Raw genomic sequence first — 18,714 nt, 5'->3', positions numbered from 1 at the left:
AGTCGAGGTCTATGAAAAGTTGTGACTTGTCTTCTTTTTATTAGTAAGAATTTATGACATATATATATATGTATATTTTTAAAAGTATTTATTTACTTGCTTTCTGGTAAAGACCAGAAGCATTTAAATTCAGAATGGTCTCTGATAAAAAAAAAAGTCTAGGTAACAATTTAGGAAGATGGCTGTGTTGCAGCTTTGTAAAATTGACTTGCAAAAGGAAATTGTCAACAACTGGCTTAAGGTTTTAGTTTCCTGTTTTTAAGAGCAAATGCTAATACAGTTTGCAATGTGTTCTATTGTTTAGGTTTAATATTGTTATTATCAAATGTTCTTGTGTTTTAATGACAATAACAAAAACAATTTCAGAAACTAAATATGAAGAGCCAAAGGTTCCAGAAAGTAACCAGAAACAATGGCAATCTAAGAGAAAGTCAGAATGTGTAAACCAGAATCCTGCTGCATCTTCAAACCAGTGGCAGATTCCAGAGATAACCCGAAAAGTTGATACAGAGGTAACTTTTGTTTTCCCTCAGGTGGAACATTGCCATTGTTCATGTGATGATCATGTTAAATGTTTTGTTTTATTCAATCCTTATGTACCATATTTAGTGGAATAGTCTACTTAAGGGACATTATTATTACTCACAAAACAATGACCAGTAACAGTCATATGTTCACAAGAGTATATGTCAAGTTGAATTCTGTTTTCAGTGGTTTTTCTAGATGGCTATTGACTGGCGGCAGGGGTCAGCAAACTACAGCCTATGGGTCAAACTGGTTCCCAGTCTGTCTGTAAATACGTTTTATTGTTGTGCAGCTGTGCCCATTTATTTTTTTTTAAATGTCAACAGGGGAGTTGAGTAATCGCAACAGACCTAATCTGATCTACAAAGCCTAATATGTTTCCTGTTTTGCCCTTTACAGAAAATATGCTTATCCCTGACCTAGTGCAATGTGAACCAAAGCATTTGACAGTTTCCTCCTGTCATCCTCATGGATAAAGTAGAAAATATAGACTAGACAATGTATGTAAATTTATAGCATTTTGAATGATCATTCTCAGTGGCTAGGTGCCATTTCCGAAGGAATTATCTAGTAGACTCCTGGAGAATCATACCTATTTCAATCCATGGACATACTTTCCTCACTTTCTTTTCAGTTATAATCTAACTCAGTGGTTCTCAAAATATTTTGGTCTTGGGACTCCTTTTTATACTCTTAATTATCAAGACCCCTAAAGAGCTTTTGTTCACGTAGGTTATATTTACCGTTATTTACTGTATTAGAAAGTAAAACCAAAAATGTTAAAAACACTTATTAATATATTAAAAACAATCCATTACACGTGAACATAGATACACTTCTATGAAAAATAAGTATTTTCTTTTATTGAAGTATAATTGACATAAAACGTTAGTTTCAGGTGTACAACATAATGTTTTGGTATTTGTATATATCGTGAAATGATCACCACAATAAATCTAGTTAACATCTGTCACCATACTTAGCTACACATTTTTTTTTGTCTTGTGATAAGAACTTTAAGATCTACTCTCTTAATAATTTTCTCAAATATGCAATACAATGTTATTTACTATAGTCACCATGCTGTGCATTATATCCCCATGACTTATTTTATACCTGGAAGTTTGTATCTTTTGACTACCTTCACCCTTCTGACCATGGCCTGTGTGCCCATCCCCACCTCCTCAAGGCCCCATCCCACCTCTGGCAAACAACAATCTGTAAGCTTTTTTTAATGATTTTACATACAAGTGATACTATGCAGTATTTATCTTTCTCTGTCTGGGTGTTTCACTTAGCATAATGCTCCCAGGGCCCATTCATGTTTTTGCAAAGGGCAAGATTTCATTCTTTAGGCTGAATAATACTCCTGTGTGTGTGTATCACATCACATTTTCTTCATTCATCCATCACTAGATACTTAGGTTGTCTCCATATCTTGACTATTATAAATAATGCTGCAGTTAACTTGAGGGAAGGTGTATATATCTTTTGAGTTAGTATTTTCATTTTCTTCTGATAAGTACCCTGAAGTGGAAGTGCTGTGTCATATGGTAATTCTGTTTTTAATTTTTTGAAGAACATCTATACTGTTTTTATAGTGACTGCATCAGTTTACATTCCTATTAACCGTGCACAAGTGTTCCCTTTTCTCCATATCTTTGCCAGCATTTGTTATTTCTTGTCTTTTTGAGAATAGTTATTCTAGCAGGTGTAAGATGATACCTCATTGTGGTTTGATTGGCTTTTCCATAATGATTAGTGATGTTAAGCATCTTTTCATATATCTATCTGTATGTCTTCTTTGGAAAAATGTCTGTTCAGATTTTCTGCCCATTGTTTATTCAGATTCTTTTTCTTATTGTTGTTTTTGTTATTGAGTTATGTGAATTTTTAATATATTTTTGGATATTAACTCCTTATCAGATACATAATTTGCGAATATTTTCTCCCATTCAATAAGTTACCTTTTCATTTTATTGATGATTTTCTTTGCTATGCATAAGTTTTTTACTTTGAGATAGTCCCACTTGTTTATTGTTTTTCTTGTCTTTGCTTTTGGTGTCAGGTCCAAAAAATCATCACCAAGACCTACGTAAAGGACCTTACCACCTATGTTTTCTTCTAGGAGTTTTATGATTTCAGGTCTTACATGCGTCTTTGATCCATTTTGAGTTAATTTTTTGCATGGTATAAGATAGTGGTCTAGTTTCATTCTTTTGCATGTGGTTGTCCAATTTTTCCAGCACCATTTATTGAAGAGATACTCTTTTCCCTATTGCATATTATTGTCTCCTTTGTCATAAATTACTTGACCTTGTATTTGTGGGTTTATTTCTGTACTCTCTATTGTGTTCCCTTGATCTATGTGTCTGTTTTAATGCCAGTACCATGCTGTTTTGATTATTATAGCTTTATAAAATAGTTTGAAATCAGAGAAGTGATACTTTAGGCTTTGTTCTTCTTTCCTAAGATTGTTTTGGCTATTCAAGGTCTTTTGTAGTTTTATACAAATTTTAGGATTGTTATATTTTTGTGAAAAATACCATTGCCATTGGAATGTTGATAGGGATTGCATTGAATGTGTAGATTGCTTTGGGTATTATGGACATTTTAACAATATTTATATTTCCAATCAATGAGAATGGAATATCTTTCTATTTATTTACATCATCTTTAATTTTTCTCATAAATGTCTACAGTTTTTAGTGTACAGGTTTTTCACTTGCTTGGTTAAATTTATTTCTAAGTATTTTATTCTTTTTGATGTAATCATGAATGGAATTGTTTTGTGAATTTTTGGTAGTTCATTATTAAAATGTAGAAATGCAACAGATTTTTGCATGTCGATTTCGTATCTTGTAACTTTACTGAATTTGTTAGTTCTAACAGTCTTTTGGTGTAGTCTTTAGGATTTTCTATATATAATATTATGTCATCTGCAAATAGGGACAGTTTTACTTTTTTCTTTCCAATTCGAATGCCTTTATTTCTTACCTAATTGCTCTGGCTGGGACTTCCAATACTATGTTGAATGTACGTGGCAAGAGTGGGCATTCTTATCTTATTACTGATCTCAGAGGAAAAGCTTTCGGCTTTTCACCATTGAGTATGATGTTATCTGGGCTTGTCATATATGACCTTTATTATGCTGAGTTACATTCTCTCTGAAAAATAAGTATTTTTCAAAACAAGATAATTGTAGTGAGAGGAGAGTGGCATTGTTGTACAATTTATTTAATGGTTGGCTTACCAGAAGACTATTTCTTGTACCTCCTTTTGCATTCAGTCTGTTTTATTATCATATACCTTGTAGCCTCAGAAAACTTCAGTATATACTCAAAAAACAATGAAAGTGAAAAAGACAAATAATGCCTTAGTATGACTAAGAAAATAGTTTTAACCCCTCAGATCTCCTAAAAAGGTCTTGGAGACCACCCTTTCTTTGCTTTACCTGGATTACTCTTTGGGAACCACCGTTTTAAGTAATGAAGTAGATAACAAATATTAAAGGAGATGAATCCTGACATGTTGAATCATGGATCATATTAAACAGCATCTCTTTTTTCCTTTTGAATCTTGTAATTCAGTAACATGGTAAGGGAATTTAAAACCATTTATTTGTCATTAGGGAAATGTAACTCAAAACTACAGTGAGATACTACTCCATATCCACTAAGACAGCTGTGATTAAAAAGTGACAGTGTGTTGGTGAAGAAATGAAACCCTCACACACTGGTGATGAGAATGTAAAATGGTGTAAGATATGTAAAAAATGGAATGGCAGTTCCTCAAAAGGTTAAACAGAGTCACCATATGATCCAGCAATTCCTAGGTATATAGAAAACTGAAAACATATATCCACAGAAAAGCTTGCATATAAATGTTCATAGCAGCTATTCATAATTGCCAAAAAGTGGAAATAACCCAAATATCCATCAGTTAGTTAAACAAAATGTGGTCCTTTTAATTTTATTATTTTATTATTCAACAATAAAACATAGTAAAGTACTGATAAGTGCTATATAAGATAGATAAATCTTGAAAACAATATGGGGCCTATCACAAAAGGCCATATATTATGTGATTCTATTTATAAGAAATGTCCAAAATAGGCAAATCCGTAGAAAGAAAGATTAGTGGTTGCCACTAAGACTGGGAGGAGTGGAGAATGGAGGTGAGTGGAAACAGATGTGGAGTTTCTCCTTAGGATGATGAAAATAGTCTGTAATTAAATAGTGATGATCACACACTCTTGTGAATATACCAAAAACCATTGAATGGTATAAAGAGATTAGGCAGTTTCTTGGAGTTGCTCTCTCCAGCAGCCCTCTCAAGTGGAGGTTGTTTTTGTCTCACATCTTGCTTGCATTACAGCTATGCTTCTTGTTGCCATGTCCAGACCATTTCTTCTCTTGCAAAAGCCCTGCCCTTTTGAAGCTTCTGCTTTCTGAATATACCATCCTGTTTCTTGCTCATTGCTATCATCTCTAAACATCTAATGACTCCCCATCATTCCTTCAAGATATTATTAGGCTCTGAATCACTTCAATTTACTTCAAACCAACAGCTATCATCTTTTTTTCATGGCTTCTATACCCCTATGTATTGCTAGTCCTACACCTAGCCTCCAAATTCATAACTTCTTTCTCCTTCATAACCATTTCCTTAATTTCAACTTAGCTGCCCATTCCTATATCCTTAATTCTGATCTTTAGAATCTCAAATGCAAACATCTCACTCTATGACTACAATATTTCCACTTTCCTTGCTGAATAATCTTACTACGACAGTTTCTCAATACCATTCTGACCAAATATAGATGAGGAAATCTTAAATTAAATAGAAAATTTATCTAGGAAAAGAGACAATAACAGTCATGCTAGCTATCTTCAAAAACTTGAAGGACAAAAATGTAAGAAGTAGAAGGGATTTATCCATTGTGGTTCTCAAGAGCATAACATGGACCAGGGGGTTAAAATTATAATAGAGAAACTGACTTAATCTAAACATCTACGAATCCTTTCTGATAACTAAAGCTGTACCCAAGTTGAAATGAACCTCCTTAGACAGTAGTGAGTGCTCAGTTACTAATACCATTCAGACAAAATTTGGTTCTGTATTTGGTTGAGAGGCTGTAGAACAGGCGTTGGCAAAGTCTTCTGTAAAAGGTTAGTAGGCTTTACAGACCAGATGGTCACTGTTGCAGTTACTCAGCTCTGCCATTATAGCATGAAAACAGCCATATGACAGTATGTAAACAAATGAGCATAGCTGTGTCCCAGTAAAATTTTATTTACAAAAACTGGTGGCAGGCCAGATTCAGCCTGCACTTTGTAATTTACCTATCCTTCCTGTGGAGGATGTTCATCAGTGCTTTGGAATTTGTATGAGATAAATTCTACAAACATTATGTCTCTTATGAAGAACACTAGGTAGGTATTTGCTATTTCAAATTATGCTAACTAATTAATATTTGGCCATTTTCCCCATAAACATATAAGTGGAGAATGTGATTTTATTGTTCAAAGACTAGTTTTTAGAAGCACAGGGTATTTATTTAGTTTATAAAAATTCAATACTGGTTACAATAGACCTGAAGGGCGAGGACATTAGATCCTGTTTTGTTAAACAATACTGTGTGCTTTCCTTCTACTTGTAATCCCTTTGAGCAGAATATAACAGGCTTTAGAATTTAGAAAGAGCAATATCAAAAAGTTATTGAAAGTCTGGAATACATATGTCTACTTATTTTAGCATGCTTTGTATTTCATATTTTTATTATTTGTTTTAGAAGTGATATTTTTGTTTTGTTTTAGCAGAAACAAACCACTTTTGATCAACCTGCTTCTTTAGTTTCCAAGCAGTCACCGCCAATATCAATACCTAAAAAGACTGACCAAAAATCCGTTTGTAAGACACCCAGCAGCAGAGCCTTGGAAGATTACATGAGCTGGTAATTACTTATGGCTCTTAACTTTGTGTAATAGAAATAACATGAGCTTTGGGGCCAAATAGATCTCGAGTTGAATCCTTTAAAAGTTTTTTGAATTCATACTATTCTTCTCATCTGTAAAAGGGGAGCAGAAGGTGGCTGCAATATATTTTTAAGGACTGTTGTGAAAGTCTCTGTTATATTGTAATCTGTACCTACAACCTCAATACTCTGAGTATGCAAAACTTCTTGATAATCATGCATTGCAACTTTGATACTTCTCTGTAATTGGGAGAGATTTTAAGGTTACATTCTTAGAGCTAAAGGGTAGATACGTTTTATAGCAAATGAGGTATTAATTGAAATATGATAGTTTCTGAGAGATTGTTTACAGGTGACAGTTCTGGGGATGTTCAGAGGTATAAGATGAATGGATGGGAATGAGGGATGAGTAAAGGAATTGGATGGTTGGTGCTAATAGGAAACAAGGGATGGTGCGAATGTAAATTAATGATATTCAAAGAAAGGAAATAATGGATGTGACACATCATATTCTTTAACTAGTGGCTATATTTTAATATATTTTTTAACGTCTTAGAGGATAACTTAAATCCATGATGTCTTTTGCTTTTCATTTTCATAATGTAATCTTTGATGTTAATTAGAAATGGTCTTAGAAATTTTATAACCTAGTCTCCTACCTACTATATATTACCTCATTTTATTATACTTAGAATGTTTTAAAGAATGATTGCTAACTACAATAATAATGCAGTTATTTCTTGTGAAATTAGCGTACTTTTTGTCAACAAATATTTGTAGAACTACTTTGTGCCAAGCACCATTCTAGGTACTGAGGAGACAATAGTAAATAAGACAAGCAAAAGCATAAATGTGAACTGAACGGCATTTAGCTCAAAGACTAAGTTCCCTGATGTAATTTGGCGTTCAGATATCTCTGGCAGGCTGCTGTAGAACATTATTGTTAGAAAGCACTCTTAAAACCTGTGATCAGCCATAGGGCTGACCTTTGCCTTGGATAAGTTCTTATAAAATAACCCCAACTTCATATTTCAAATGCCATCTGATTTTTTTTTAAATAAGGATCTTTTTTTGAGGGGGTGGGAGGTCTGGGAACAAAAATTACTTTCAGAAAGAATTTCCCCAAAACAAATTTCTTGTGTTGGTGTATCTAGGATAAATAATTCAGCTGTATTATGAAAACTGGCTTGGGTTCTGTTTAACGTGACAGATTTAAGTTTATGTCCATCTTTTAAAATCACACAAAAACTAACTTAGACTCTTGTTTTTAAATTTTTTAATGTTTTAAATTAAAAAACTATCTTTCCTAGTTTTAGAACTCCAGTTGTAAAGAATGACTTTCCACCTGCTTGTCAGTTGTCAACACCTTATAACCAACCTGCCTATTTCCAGCAGCAACAGCAGCAAATACCTGTTACTCCACTTCAAAATTTACAGGTTTGATAAGCTTTATCTATGATAGTACGTGTTAAGGTATGATCAATTTCAAAGGCTTTATTATTACAGTATCTAGTTGTTAGGAAAAGTCTTAAGAACTTGTCAATTCTTAGTTCCATTAAGCAAAACTCTTTTCTGATAAGGGTACCTCTTGACTTTGACAGGTTAGTTATTAAAGAAGCTAATGAAGTTTTTTTCAATAACTGGGCCAGAGGACCCAGTTTGAATAGCTAGATAAAACTTCTTTTGTAATCAAGGTTACTTTTTATTTCATTTAACTAATTAAGCCAGCTGTTAATGAGCAGCCTCATTTCATTGGCTGCTGAATAAACAGGTAAATTTTTGTAAAAAATCAGAATAGCAAGATGAGATGTTACTAGAATATACTATAACACTTAAAAATTATAAACGAATTTTTTTTACTGGTGAGGCGATTGCATTGCCATCTGTAGAAAAGTTAATTTAGACACTCTCCTGACATAAATACTAAAATTAGTTTCTAATAACTATCTGAGAGACAGCTTAATACTGATAGAAAGGATGGGCTTTGAAGGGAGGTGCCTGGCCATGAATCTTGGCCTCACTCCTTACCAGCTGTATGATATATAAACATATGTTACACACACACATATATGTATCTTAAAACAGAACCTGGTACTTAGTAAATAATAAAAATAGCAGCAATTATTATTTAAATAACAAAACAGCAAGAAAAAAATAACCCATAAGTAATTAATTAAACAAATCAAGAGATAAGAAAGTTAGATAACAGAAAGTAGAACAGTGGTTACCAGGGGCTAGAGGGAGGGAGGAATGGGGAGTTAATATTACTAGATATAGTTTCAATATAAGATAATGAAAAGTTCTGGAGATGGATGGTGGTAATGGTTACACAACAATGTGAACGTACTTGATGCCACTGCATTGTATACTTAAACATGGTTAAAATGGTAAATTTCATGTTATATATATTTTACCACAATTAAAAAAAATAGAACTGAGATTTATTCAGATCTTGTTTCAGCTTGGTTAATCAGGCTAATCAGGTGCTCTTTGTGTTTTCACCTTCCTTGTCAGCTCAGAATAAGTCCTCTCATTCCATTCCATCTGTTCAAAGCTTTTATAGGTCCACAGAGAGCTCTAGCATAAGGGAAGGGAAGAAAGGGAACATATAGTAGATCAGTTGAAAGTCTGCTGAGGAAATGCTATGGTTCAAATTAAGTAACTTGTTGAACATCACCCAGCAGAAAGGGAGCATGGCTGAAATTTGCATTTGTCGAGTTGACTCTGGAGCTCTTAGAACCTTAGCTCACTGTTTTTCTATAATGTAATGCTAAATGAGAAAATTTGTGTGTTATATATATATAAATATGCAAGTAAAGAGGTTTGTGTAAGAAAAAGATAAAGATGAAAAGTGATAGCTTAAGAATTTATATGTTGGTTATTAACCCCCCAGCCCCAATTCTTCTATTTATGTATTTAGGTTAAGTAAAGGCAAGTTAGAGGGGAAGACCTTAGATGTTTGTCTGTATATTAATTTAATAAGTTTATTTCTTTGACTAAAGTATGTAAATTCCCTTTTTAAAATAATTGTGACTAATATCTAACTAAAATTTAAGATGATTTCAAAGTTGGAAGTATTTCATGATATTAAATGTAAGCTAGTTTCTCAGGCATATTATTTGACCCTTTGAATCTTTTTTGTCTTAATTATTTAGATTTCAGCATCCTCTTCAAACGAATGCATTTCAGTGAAAGGAAGAATTTATTCCATTTTGAAGCAGATAGGAAGTGGAGGTTCAAGTAAGGTAAGTATCTTAAATATTTAAGAAACAAATGAAAATATCTTAAACTTAACTTTCTTTGTCTTTTTACCTTTTTGGTCTCTTTCTTAACTTTTAGGGAGCTATATTGCCCTTCAACCAAAAAAATCCTTCTCAGCCCCTGCTCCATTTCCTCTCCCCGATAATGATGTATCTCTTAGGCCCATCTCTTAATTCCAATTCCCTGTTCTTCCCTCTTAATGTCCTTTTTCCTAATTTCTTCTCTAAATAACATTAACTTTGACTTAAGGGTGGCAAATGACAGCTATGTTATTATCACAAAAAAATCTTTCTGAAAGTCAGGATCATGATATAAATAATATACTTAGGTTGTTTAATATGACTAATCAGCAAGTTTTTTGACTAACGGATTATGTTTTGAGTTTTTCATTTCAAAAACAGTTTAGTAACATGAATTTCTGGAATTAGAATAGATCGTTTCCTAAATTTATATGAGTTCTGATTTTATATGGTTCTAATTCTGTGAGTGAAAGGCATCTCAAAAGAGTTCTCTAAACTTACTATCATCAGTTCTTCTCATTATCTTCACTTAAATCCACTTGTCAGATTTTTTACCTTCATCACTCACTAAAATAATTATCAAGATTACTAATAAGCTCCACATTTTTGCCAAATCTGATTCTTAGCTTTGATTTTGGGTTACTTGGCATTCGGGATAGTTGATTATTCTTTTCTCACGGAAACTTTCTTTTTCCACGTAACATGTCTCAGTTTTCCTCCTCTGCAACTAGTTGTTCTTTTCAGTCTTCCTCATGTCCCTGATCTCAATGGTGCAGTGCCTCAGCTCAGTCTTTGAGCTCTTCTCTCTCTTAACTCGTTCTCTTAGTGTTCTTATTCAACTCATGGTTTTAGATACTAGATATATGCTGACAATTCCTAGACATATTTCCAGCTCAGACCTTTCCCTTGAATTTCAGACTCGTATGTCCACTTTGACTGCTCAGCATCTCTTCTCAGGCGTCTGCTAGATATTTAAATCTTAATATGTTCCAAAGATAACTCTCGCTCCATAGGCTTTCCCATTTTAGTAAACTGCAACTTCATTCTTCCAATTGCTGGGCCAAAAACATGTAGTCATCATTGAGTCTACTTATTCTCACACATATATCCAGCCAATCAGCAAATCTTGTTGGTTCTACCTCAAAGTATATCCAGAATCTGACTATTTCTTACCACCTCCACTATTATCACTTTGGCCCAGGCAACTACCATCTTTTCATCTGGATTATTACAATAGCCTTTTAACCAGTCTCATTGACTTAGTCCTTATTCTCCTGGTCGATTTTAACATTAGTCAGTTTTCCTCCACATATCCTCATGTATTTGCTCAAGTGTCTTCTCAATCAGTCCTTCCTCACTCTCTTTAAAACCGTATCTCCCACTTCCCATCACTCATGAGCTCCATTCCCCTCTCCTGCTTTTTCTCTGTAGCTCATCTTCTAACATGCTCTGTAATTTACTTACTTGGTTTGTTGCTTATATCCCCCTCGATTGAATACAGGTTCCATCATCATATGGATGTTTGTCTGATTTGCTCAGTGATATTTGTTCTGTTAATCTGTACTAGTGTCTAAAACATAAGGGAGACTAAAGTATTTGTTGAATGAATGAACTGTTTCTCCTCAGCTCTTTTGCTGTTATAAGTTAAGGATGAGATATGAAATGAAGCCTGTTAGGTTTATTTTAAATTTTACTGTTAATTTTCTAAGCCAGCTAAGACTATCTTGTTAACTAATTATGAATAAGGTACGTACAATACCATAAATAGCAAGTTTTCAATAATATTAGTTTCTTTTCTGTATGCATTTCCTTTATTCTTTCCTTTGCCTCAAATTTTAGGCATGGCGATAAAGGGATAATGCAACTGATTTTTATCAATATATTTGAATTACCTGATTTAGTTGCTTTAATAGAAATTATTTGGTTAATATTTATTATTAGTTATTTAGCTATATTTTAATAGTGTCAAGGAAAGGTATTTATTTAGTGGCTTATCTTCAGAGAATGTAGAATAATTTTAACAGTGTTTAGATATTTTTTCTTTGGAGTATAATAAAGATTTATAAGAGCATAATCTTATTTAAGTCAAGGGCCAAGCAATAAAGCCATGACCAGCTCATACTTTCTTAATGTGATTAAATTATTGTTATTTAATTCAGTTATGATGGAGTTGGAAAAATCAACATGCCTTGGGGGAAAAAAACATACTTTATGGAACTAACACTGTTTATTTTCTTTCTAGAGAGTAGGCAGTGACCAACTTACGCTGTGTTAAGAGCGTTTAGAAAGGTCATGGGGCATTCATAGGATGGCCAAGCCACCGGCCTTAGTAGTTCTTTTATTAACTTCTCATAAAAACTGACAAATTATAACTGACACTTTCTGTGTGAAATGGAAATAAGGGCTACCTAATCTACCTCATCAGTTATTATAACAAGAGTTTTGTCAGAGCAGAGGTAATAGGAGAGTAAAAGCATACAAATGCAAAAAGTTGATTTAAAAGTTTCATTTGTTCAAATTTTTTGATATCTTATTATATAGTTTTAATATCCTGCAGATCTTTCTGATATACCTGACAACTTAAATCTGTTTTTAAATGTCCACTTTATTCTGTCCTAATTGTCTTTAATGGTGGTAACTAACATTTGCTACACTCCGAACACATCATCTCAGTCATCCTTCCAAACCTGTATGGTAGGTACTAACGACATATTTATTGTGTTAAAACAGAATGGTAGATATCTCAATTCTTTGAGATTTGTAAGGCTGTTTACCTTATACAGAATGCTATTTTAAAATTATTTTTATCTATTTCCTTGCTATTTTCCACTGACTCTTGACCTATCATTGTTTTATGCCCCTCCCCCCTTTAATTTGCTATGTGTGTAAATAAACCTAGTAATACTTTGTTTTGTGTTTAAAATTTTTAAAGTAACTAAGCTGTACTTGACAACCTAATAGGTTCTCCTTATTAGTGCAGTTGCAGTGCATGAACCTGATATATACGAGCATTTTTCTCATTTTTTGCCAGCATCTGCCGGGTTGTCAAGGTTAAATGACTTTTAAATAAATGATGTTTACTTCAACATGTTAAAGAGATAAATGAGTCTAATTTTCCTTGCTTACACTGGCATTTTGTGTTTGAATTCTTGCCCCATCCCTTTTGCTTTTTTGCTGAAGATTAGACACATTAGCGGTGTCTTATACTTTTCAAAATGTATAATCTCCATTAGTATTGCTTAGAAGTTGGCTGTCATTATAGCTGCAGTAATTTGACCTGGATCTTAGAAATCTGACGACGTGCTTACAGGATCTGGTTCCTATAAAATTGACGTTGAAAATTAGACCTAATCTACTATTCACAACTAAGTATACTGATAGCTTACAATTAGTACATATTTTTAAGTATTCTCTGTTTACCACATGAATGAAATTGTCAACTTCAGGCACAATGGGAAAAACACTAACTGAAATAAATTGACTGTTTATTACAGCCTTTAGTCTTCCTTAAGATTTCTGAATGTCTTTTTCTTTAGGCTATTTCCCTAGATAGAATGTCTTTTTCTTTAGGTAATTTCCCAGCAGAACATATATGAAATTTATATTATCTTTCTCATATATTGATATAGAGACTTAGGGTTTATGCCTTTGAGTTACTGAAAGCCCATTGTCATAGGTAGCTGAGAATGTACTACTTACTCTCCTAAAATGTTTTTTTCTTCTATACTCAAAATAAGCCCAGACATTTTTAATTATTCATATCAGTATTCCTTAACCTGTCTTAATAAATTTAGTATTGTGTTAATACAATTCTAAACTTTTCCCTTTGTTCTACTATATAGGTATTTCAGGTATTGAATGAAAAGAAACAGATACATGCTATAAAGTATGTGAACTTAGAAGAAGCAGATAATCAAACAATTGATAGTTACAGGAATGAAATCGCTTATTTGAATAAACTACAACAACACAGTGATAAGATCATTCGACTTTATGATTAGTAAGACTTTTTTTTTTTTAATTTAAAAGAAAACTTTTGGAGGTATAATTCTTCTGATAAATACCTAATAAGTCTTAATAGTATAACCTAACCATTTATTGTTTTGTTGTTTTTATTTGTTTTTAATGGTAGTGAAATCACAGACCAGTACATCTACATGGTAATGGAGTGTGGAAATATTGATCTTAATAGTTGGCTTAAGAAGAAAAAATCCGTTAATCCATGGGAACGCAAGAGTTACTGGAAAAATATGTTGGAGGCAGTTTACACAATTCATCAACATGGTATTTTAAAATCTCTATTATGTAAAGTTAAAATATTCATTAATAGTGTCATCTTAGAGAAATATACCTACAATTTTAAGATATTGGTTATTGTCACCTTTAGACTAAATAAACTAAATATTTGAAAATTTATTTAAAGATGAAGAGACAAAATCATTTCTTTAAAGCACTGTTAACCAGAGAAGATAGAGCATGAACACAAGTTCCACATCCGTAAATACAAAATGTATCTTTATCAATATTAATGCAGTCTCATAATCCTAAATCTTCGAATACTTGGAGTATAGCAGATCTGAGACTTTGGGGTTCAGGCATCCTAAAAATCTAAGATATTTCACTCATTCTAGTTTTTTTATATGAAGTGCCTTGTGTGAGAGTTGGTTTTTATTTTTATTTATTTATTTTTTAACTGTTAGCCTTATCTTTTGGCTTGGTTTTTTACTTTACTTGGACTTGGTTCTTTTTAGGCTTCTCTACCTTTGTTTTATCCTTTTTAATAACTATTAACCTGGATAATCGTAATTTGTCTCCTCATGTCTCCCTTCTTATAAGTTGAAAGAATTCACCAGTGATGAAGATAAGGCTATAGGGATGGAGGTGTCAGGAACATGAGGGGCTCACCATCTGACAGTGTAATTTACAATGCTCTCTAATGGGTGGCGAATTACAGTGGTTAAGTATAAACTCTGAAGCCAGCTGCTTGGGTTCATCTCATGGCACTGTCACCTAGGCCCTGTGACACTGAAAAAATGACTTAAAATCTTTGCCTTAGTACCTCACCTAAAAATGGGGATAATAGTACTTACCCTAACATTGGTATAAGGATTAAATGATTCAATACAAGCAACAAACTTAGAATAGTGCCTGGCACATAGCAGGTGCTATATGTTTGTAGACTGTATTAAAAATGAATATTTAATTTGATTGACTAATTAAAGGAATCCGTTTGGCCAGTAGATTGTGAATTTTTTTGTACTTACAATGTTTTACATTGTCTAACATTATAATGGATTTTTATTTTGAAGGAATTGTTCACAGTGATCTGAAACCTGCTAACTTTCTGATAGTTGATGGAATGCTAAAGCTAATTGATTTTGGTATCGCAAACCAAATGCAACCAGATACAACAAGTATTGTTAAAGACTCTCAGGTGAGACTTAATGAATGGTTGCTTACCACACAGTAGAATTTAATTTCTTTTAACCTGTGAAGTATTATTTTGCTAATGGGGATTTTATCTTCACCTACCTCATTAAATGACTCGAACCTTTTTTATAAGAATGGGTACTTTAACTACAAAAACAAATCAAAACCATGACTAATACAAATTTGTATAGTCAAGATCCAGTAGAAATATATCCAGCAATTTTGAATGATTGTTCTATAGCTGAGTTAGAGAAGCGGTAATACCTATCTTGGAAATCATCTTGGTCATTCATTATCTAAAATTCACCCAAAACTTGGTCTCAGAGTTTTCCAGTAGCAGCCAAAGAAGGAATTGCAGTTACATGTTTTGCATTGTTCATGAGGTAAGATTATTTCACTCTTCCAGAGAAGTAAGGCTTTTCCTATCAGTTACATTTAGGAAAAAAAAAATTCTTAAGTAGGCTTTCATATTCAAAGCACTATAATAAATAGTGTACTCAGCTGAATTTTAGAATAAAATAATGCATTTAAAATTGGCATCATCCTACTGTGAAAACTTGCATCCCATCTCAGTTCAGATATGGGCTCAGGGAGTATTTGGAGAAAAGGTAGATTGTTGGTTGGCTGGTTGATTTTTAAAAAGCATTGTGAGTCTATTCCAACACAGGAATGAGTGATTGATCGATTCTTTCATAATTTATTTCTGTTAATATAATTCTAGCCTGGACAGTTTTACGGTAGTTGCCTACCATAACCACAGAAAAAACTCAGCGTTCTGAAAGGAGCCACTTTGCTGATTATGAGCCCAATTTATTTTGCTGGAGTTATGAAGAAATTTATGTCTTAATATTGCTGTTGTTTGAGTTTTTCAGATATATTACTGAAATCTGTAATTACCTAAGTTTCCAAGACTCTGGCATTTGTGTTTTTACAAATCTAAAGCAGAATGAGGTATTTTCATTGATTTGTGTTTTCTGTGATTTGGCAAACAGGTTGGTACAGTTAATTATATGCCACCAGAAGCAATCAAAGATATGTCTTCCTCAAGAGAGAATGGAAAATCCAAATCAAAGGTACTATAAAAGTTATTTACATCCCATTTACCTTGTATCAATAGGGTATATTCTATTCTCTGAATACACTTAACAGATAACTGAAAGTTATTTTAAGTTTTAAAACTTAATATATTACAGAGATTACAGGCCATTACAGAGATTATTGTGGGATTTAATTTCACCCTTCTTCTTTGGTTTGAGATTGTTCTTTAATGTTATGCTTTTAATATGGCGATGCCTCACAGTGTGCTCCTACAAGAAATGCACCTAGATATTTCTTGAGTTTTAAAACTAAAGAAAAAAAATTAGGACTAAATTAGCTCTGATTTGGACACCTTAAATAACAGAATTGATAACCTTTGAAGTGTCATTTTGTTTCTTCTGTGATTCTTACATTTTATTTCATACCACTTATTCACTTGTGGATACTACATTTCCAAGTACAACTCTAGAATATACTTTTTCCTGGCCTGCCATTGGCTATTTTCCCATGTACCTTATTTCATCATCTCAGTGAGCTTTGTGTTAGCCTCATTAGTGCCTCGTGGACCCATTTTGCCTGTAATAATGCCTCCAACTCCCAAGCTAATCCTTTCTCCATAGCAGTGTAACCAAGCGGATACAAGCACACATTGTTGTCCAAGGACAGGATTCAAGTAATAAATCTTGCCTCTTCATTAACTGTCTTTTCAACTTGCCTAGATTCTTCATCTGTAAATTAATTTACAAACAATATCTATTTTAAAAGTAATTAAGGTGTAAGTGAGAAAGAATATAATAGTACATCGTCCAGCTCATAATAATTGCTGAATAAATGTGCTTTTATTTACCAAATATATTTTCCTAGAAATTGTGGCTGCTAAAAACCTTTTCAAATAACTGCCTAATAGTCTCTCTTATAAAATTATTTTTATATCTGTTTCACTTCCCTTTTTCTTCTCATACTTAGATTTGTTGTCCTCTTTTTTTCTTTTACTTAATTAGACTTGCCATGGTTTTGTTAATTTTAAAGAAAAGAGTCTTGATTTTATTTATTAGTTCTATTTTCATAGAATTAATTAATTCTCTCTAATAAGCTTCTGCTTTTATCTTTATTCCCTTTAGGTTTTCTTTTCCTAGCTTCTAGATTTGAATAAGTGCTAATTTAATTTTAGTATTCTTATAATTAAAATATTAGTGCTGAATTTTACTGAGTTTTACTTTAGCTTCCACTTCCAGGTTTTCCTGTAATATTTCTTACTTCCATTAATTCTATAATTTGTAGTTTCAGTTTTAAAATTGTTTCTTTTTTACATTAAAATAAGATTTATTTTAAGTTGCATGTAGGGTTTAGATTTTTTTCAGTTGTTAACTCAGTGCTTATTTATTTATTTTAAATTAGTAATTATTACCTTTATTTACTTATTTACTTTTCAATCTCCCACCTCCCCCTTCCCCCTCCCCTCTGGTAACCACTAGTCCATTGTCCATGTCCCTGAGTCTCTGTTTGTTTGTCCTGTTCTTTTGTTGCTTTTAGGTTTATATCCCACATATAAGTGATATCATGTGATTTTCAACTTTTTCTGTCTGGCTTATTTCGCTTGGCATGATTATCTCAAGGTCCATCCATGTTGTTGCAAATGGCAGTATTTCATCTCTTCTTATGGCTGAGTAATATTCCATTGTATATGTGTACCATAGGTTCTTCAGCCAATCATCTGTTGTAGGACACTTTGGTTGCTTCCATGTCCTGGCCACTGAGAATAATGCTGCTGTGAACATTGGTGTGCAAATATCTTTTCGAATATGAGTTTTCAAGTCTTTGAGGTAAATACCCAGTAGAGGGATTGCTGGATCATATGGTAGATCACTTCTTAGTTTTTTGAGGAACCTCCATACTGTTTCCATAGTGGCTGTACCAATTTGCAATTCCATCAGCAGTGTGTGAGGGTTCCTTTTTCTCCACATCCTCTCCAGCGTTTGATATTACTTGTCCTGTTGATTATAGCAATTCTAATAGGTGTGAGATGGTATCTCATTGTGGTTTTGATTTGCATTTTCCTAATAGCTAGCGATGTTGAGCATCTTTTCATGTATTTGTTGGCCGTTTTATGTCCTTTAGGGAGAAGTGTCCATTCAGGTCCACTTCTCATTTTTTGATCGGATCGTTTGTTTCTTTGTTATTATTGAGTTGTGTGAGTTCTTTGTATATTTTGGATATTAGGCCTTTCTTTATCAGAGGCATTGCTTGCAAATATATTTTCCCATTCAGATGGTTGTCTCTTTACCTTGTTGACGGTTTCTTTTGCTGAGCAGATGTGGTCCCTTTTAGTTTGATGTAATCCCATTCATTTATTTTTGCTTTTACTTCCCTCGCCTTTGAGGTCAAATTCATAAAATCTTCTTTAAATCCAAGTCCTTGAGTTTAGTTCCTATGTTTTCTTCTATGCATTTTATTTTCAGCTCT

General features: G+C 33.0%; 1 protein-coding gene across 5 annotated transcripts in view; it reads left to right on the top strand.

Annotated features, from left to right (window-relative positions):
- TTK (TTK protein kinase) overlaps nt 1-18,714 on the top strand; it is a 40,710-nt gene that overhangs the window by 13,775 nt on the left and 8,221 nt on the right. For 3 of the 5 annotated variants that reach the window (XM_006926360.3, XM_025042701.1, XM_025042702.1), the window contains exons 11-18: nt 367-512; nt 6,345-6,481; nt 7,813-7,939; nt 9,658-9,747; nt 13,626-13,783; nt 13,916-14,067; nt 15,093-15,217; nt 16,206-16,286. In XM_006926360.3, the coding sequence (XP_006926422.1) occupies nt 367-512; nt 6,345-6,481; nt 7,813-7,939; nt 9,658-9,747; nt 13,626-13,783; nt 13,916-14,067; nt 15,093-15,217; nt 16,206-16,286 (1,016 nt within the window). The remainder of the gene's footprint in view (nt 1-366; nt 513-6,344; nt 6,482-7,812; nt 7,940-9,657; nt 9,748-13,625; nt 13,784-13,915; nt 14,068-15,092; nt 15,218-16,205; nt 16,287-18,714) is intronic. The other 2 variants (XM_015600604.2, XM_025042703.1) reach the window with 1 other exon arrangement.

This window comes from Pteropus alecto, unplaced genomic scaffold, assembly GCF_000325575.1.
Source record: "Pteropus alecto unplaced genomic scaffold, ASM32557v1 scaffold7, whole genome shotgun sequence".
Taxonomy (NCBI): domain Eukaryota; kingdom Metazoa; phylum Chordata; class Mammalia; order Chiroptera; family Pteropodidae; genus Pteropus; species Pteropus alecto.
Note: the sequence above shows the minus strand (reverse complement) of the source record. Positions and strands in the feature narration are given on the sequence as shown.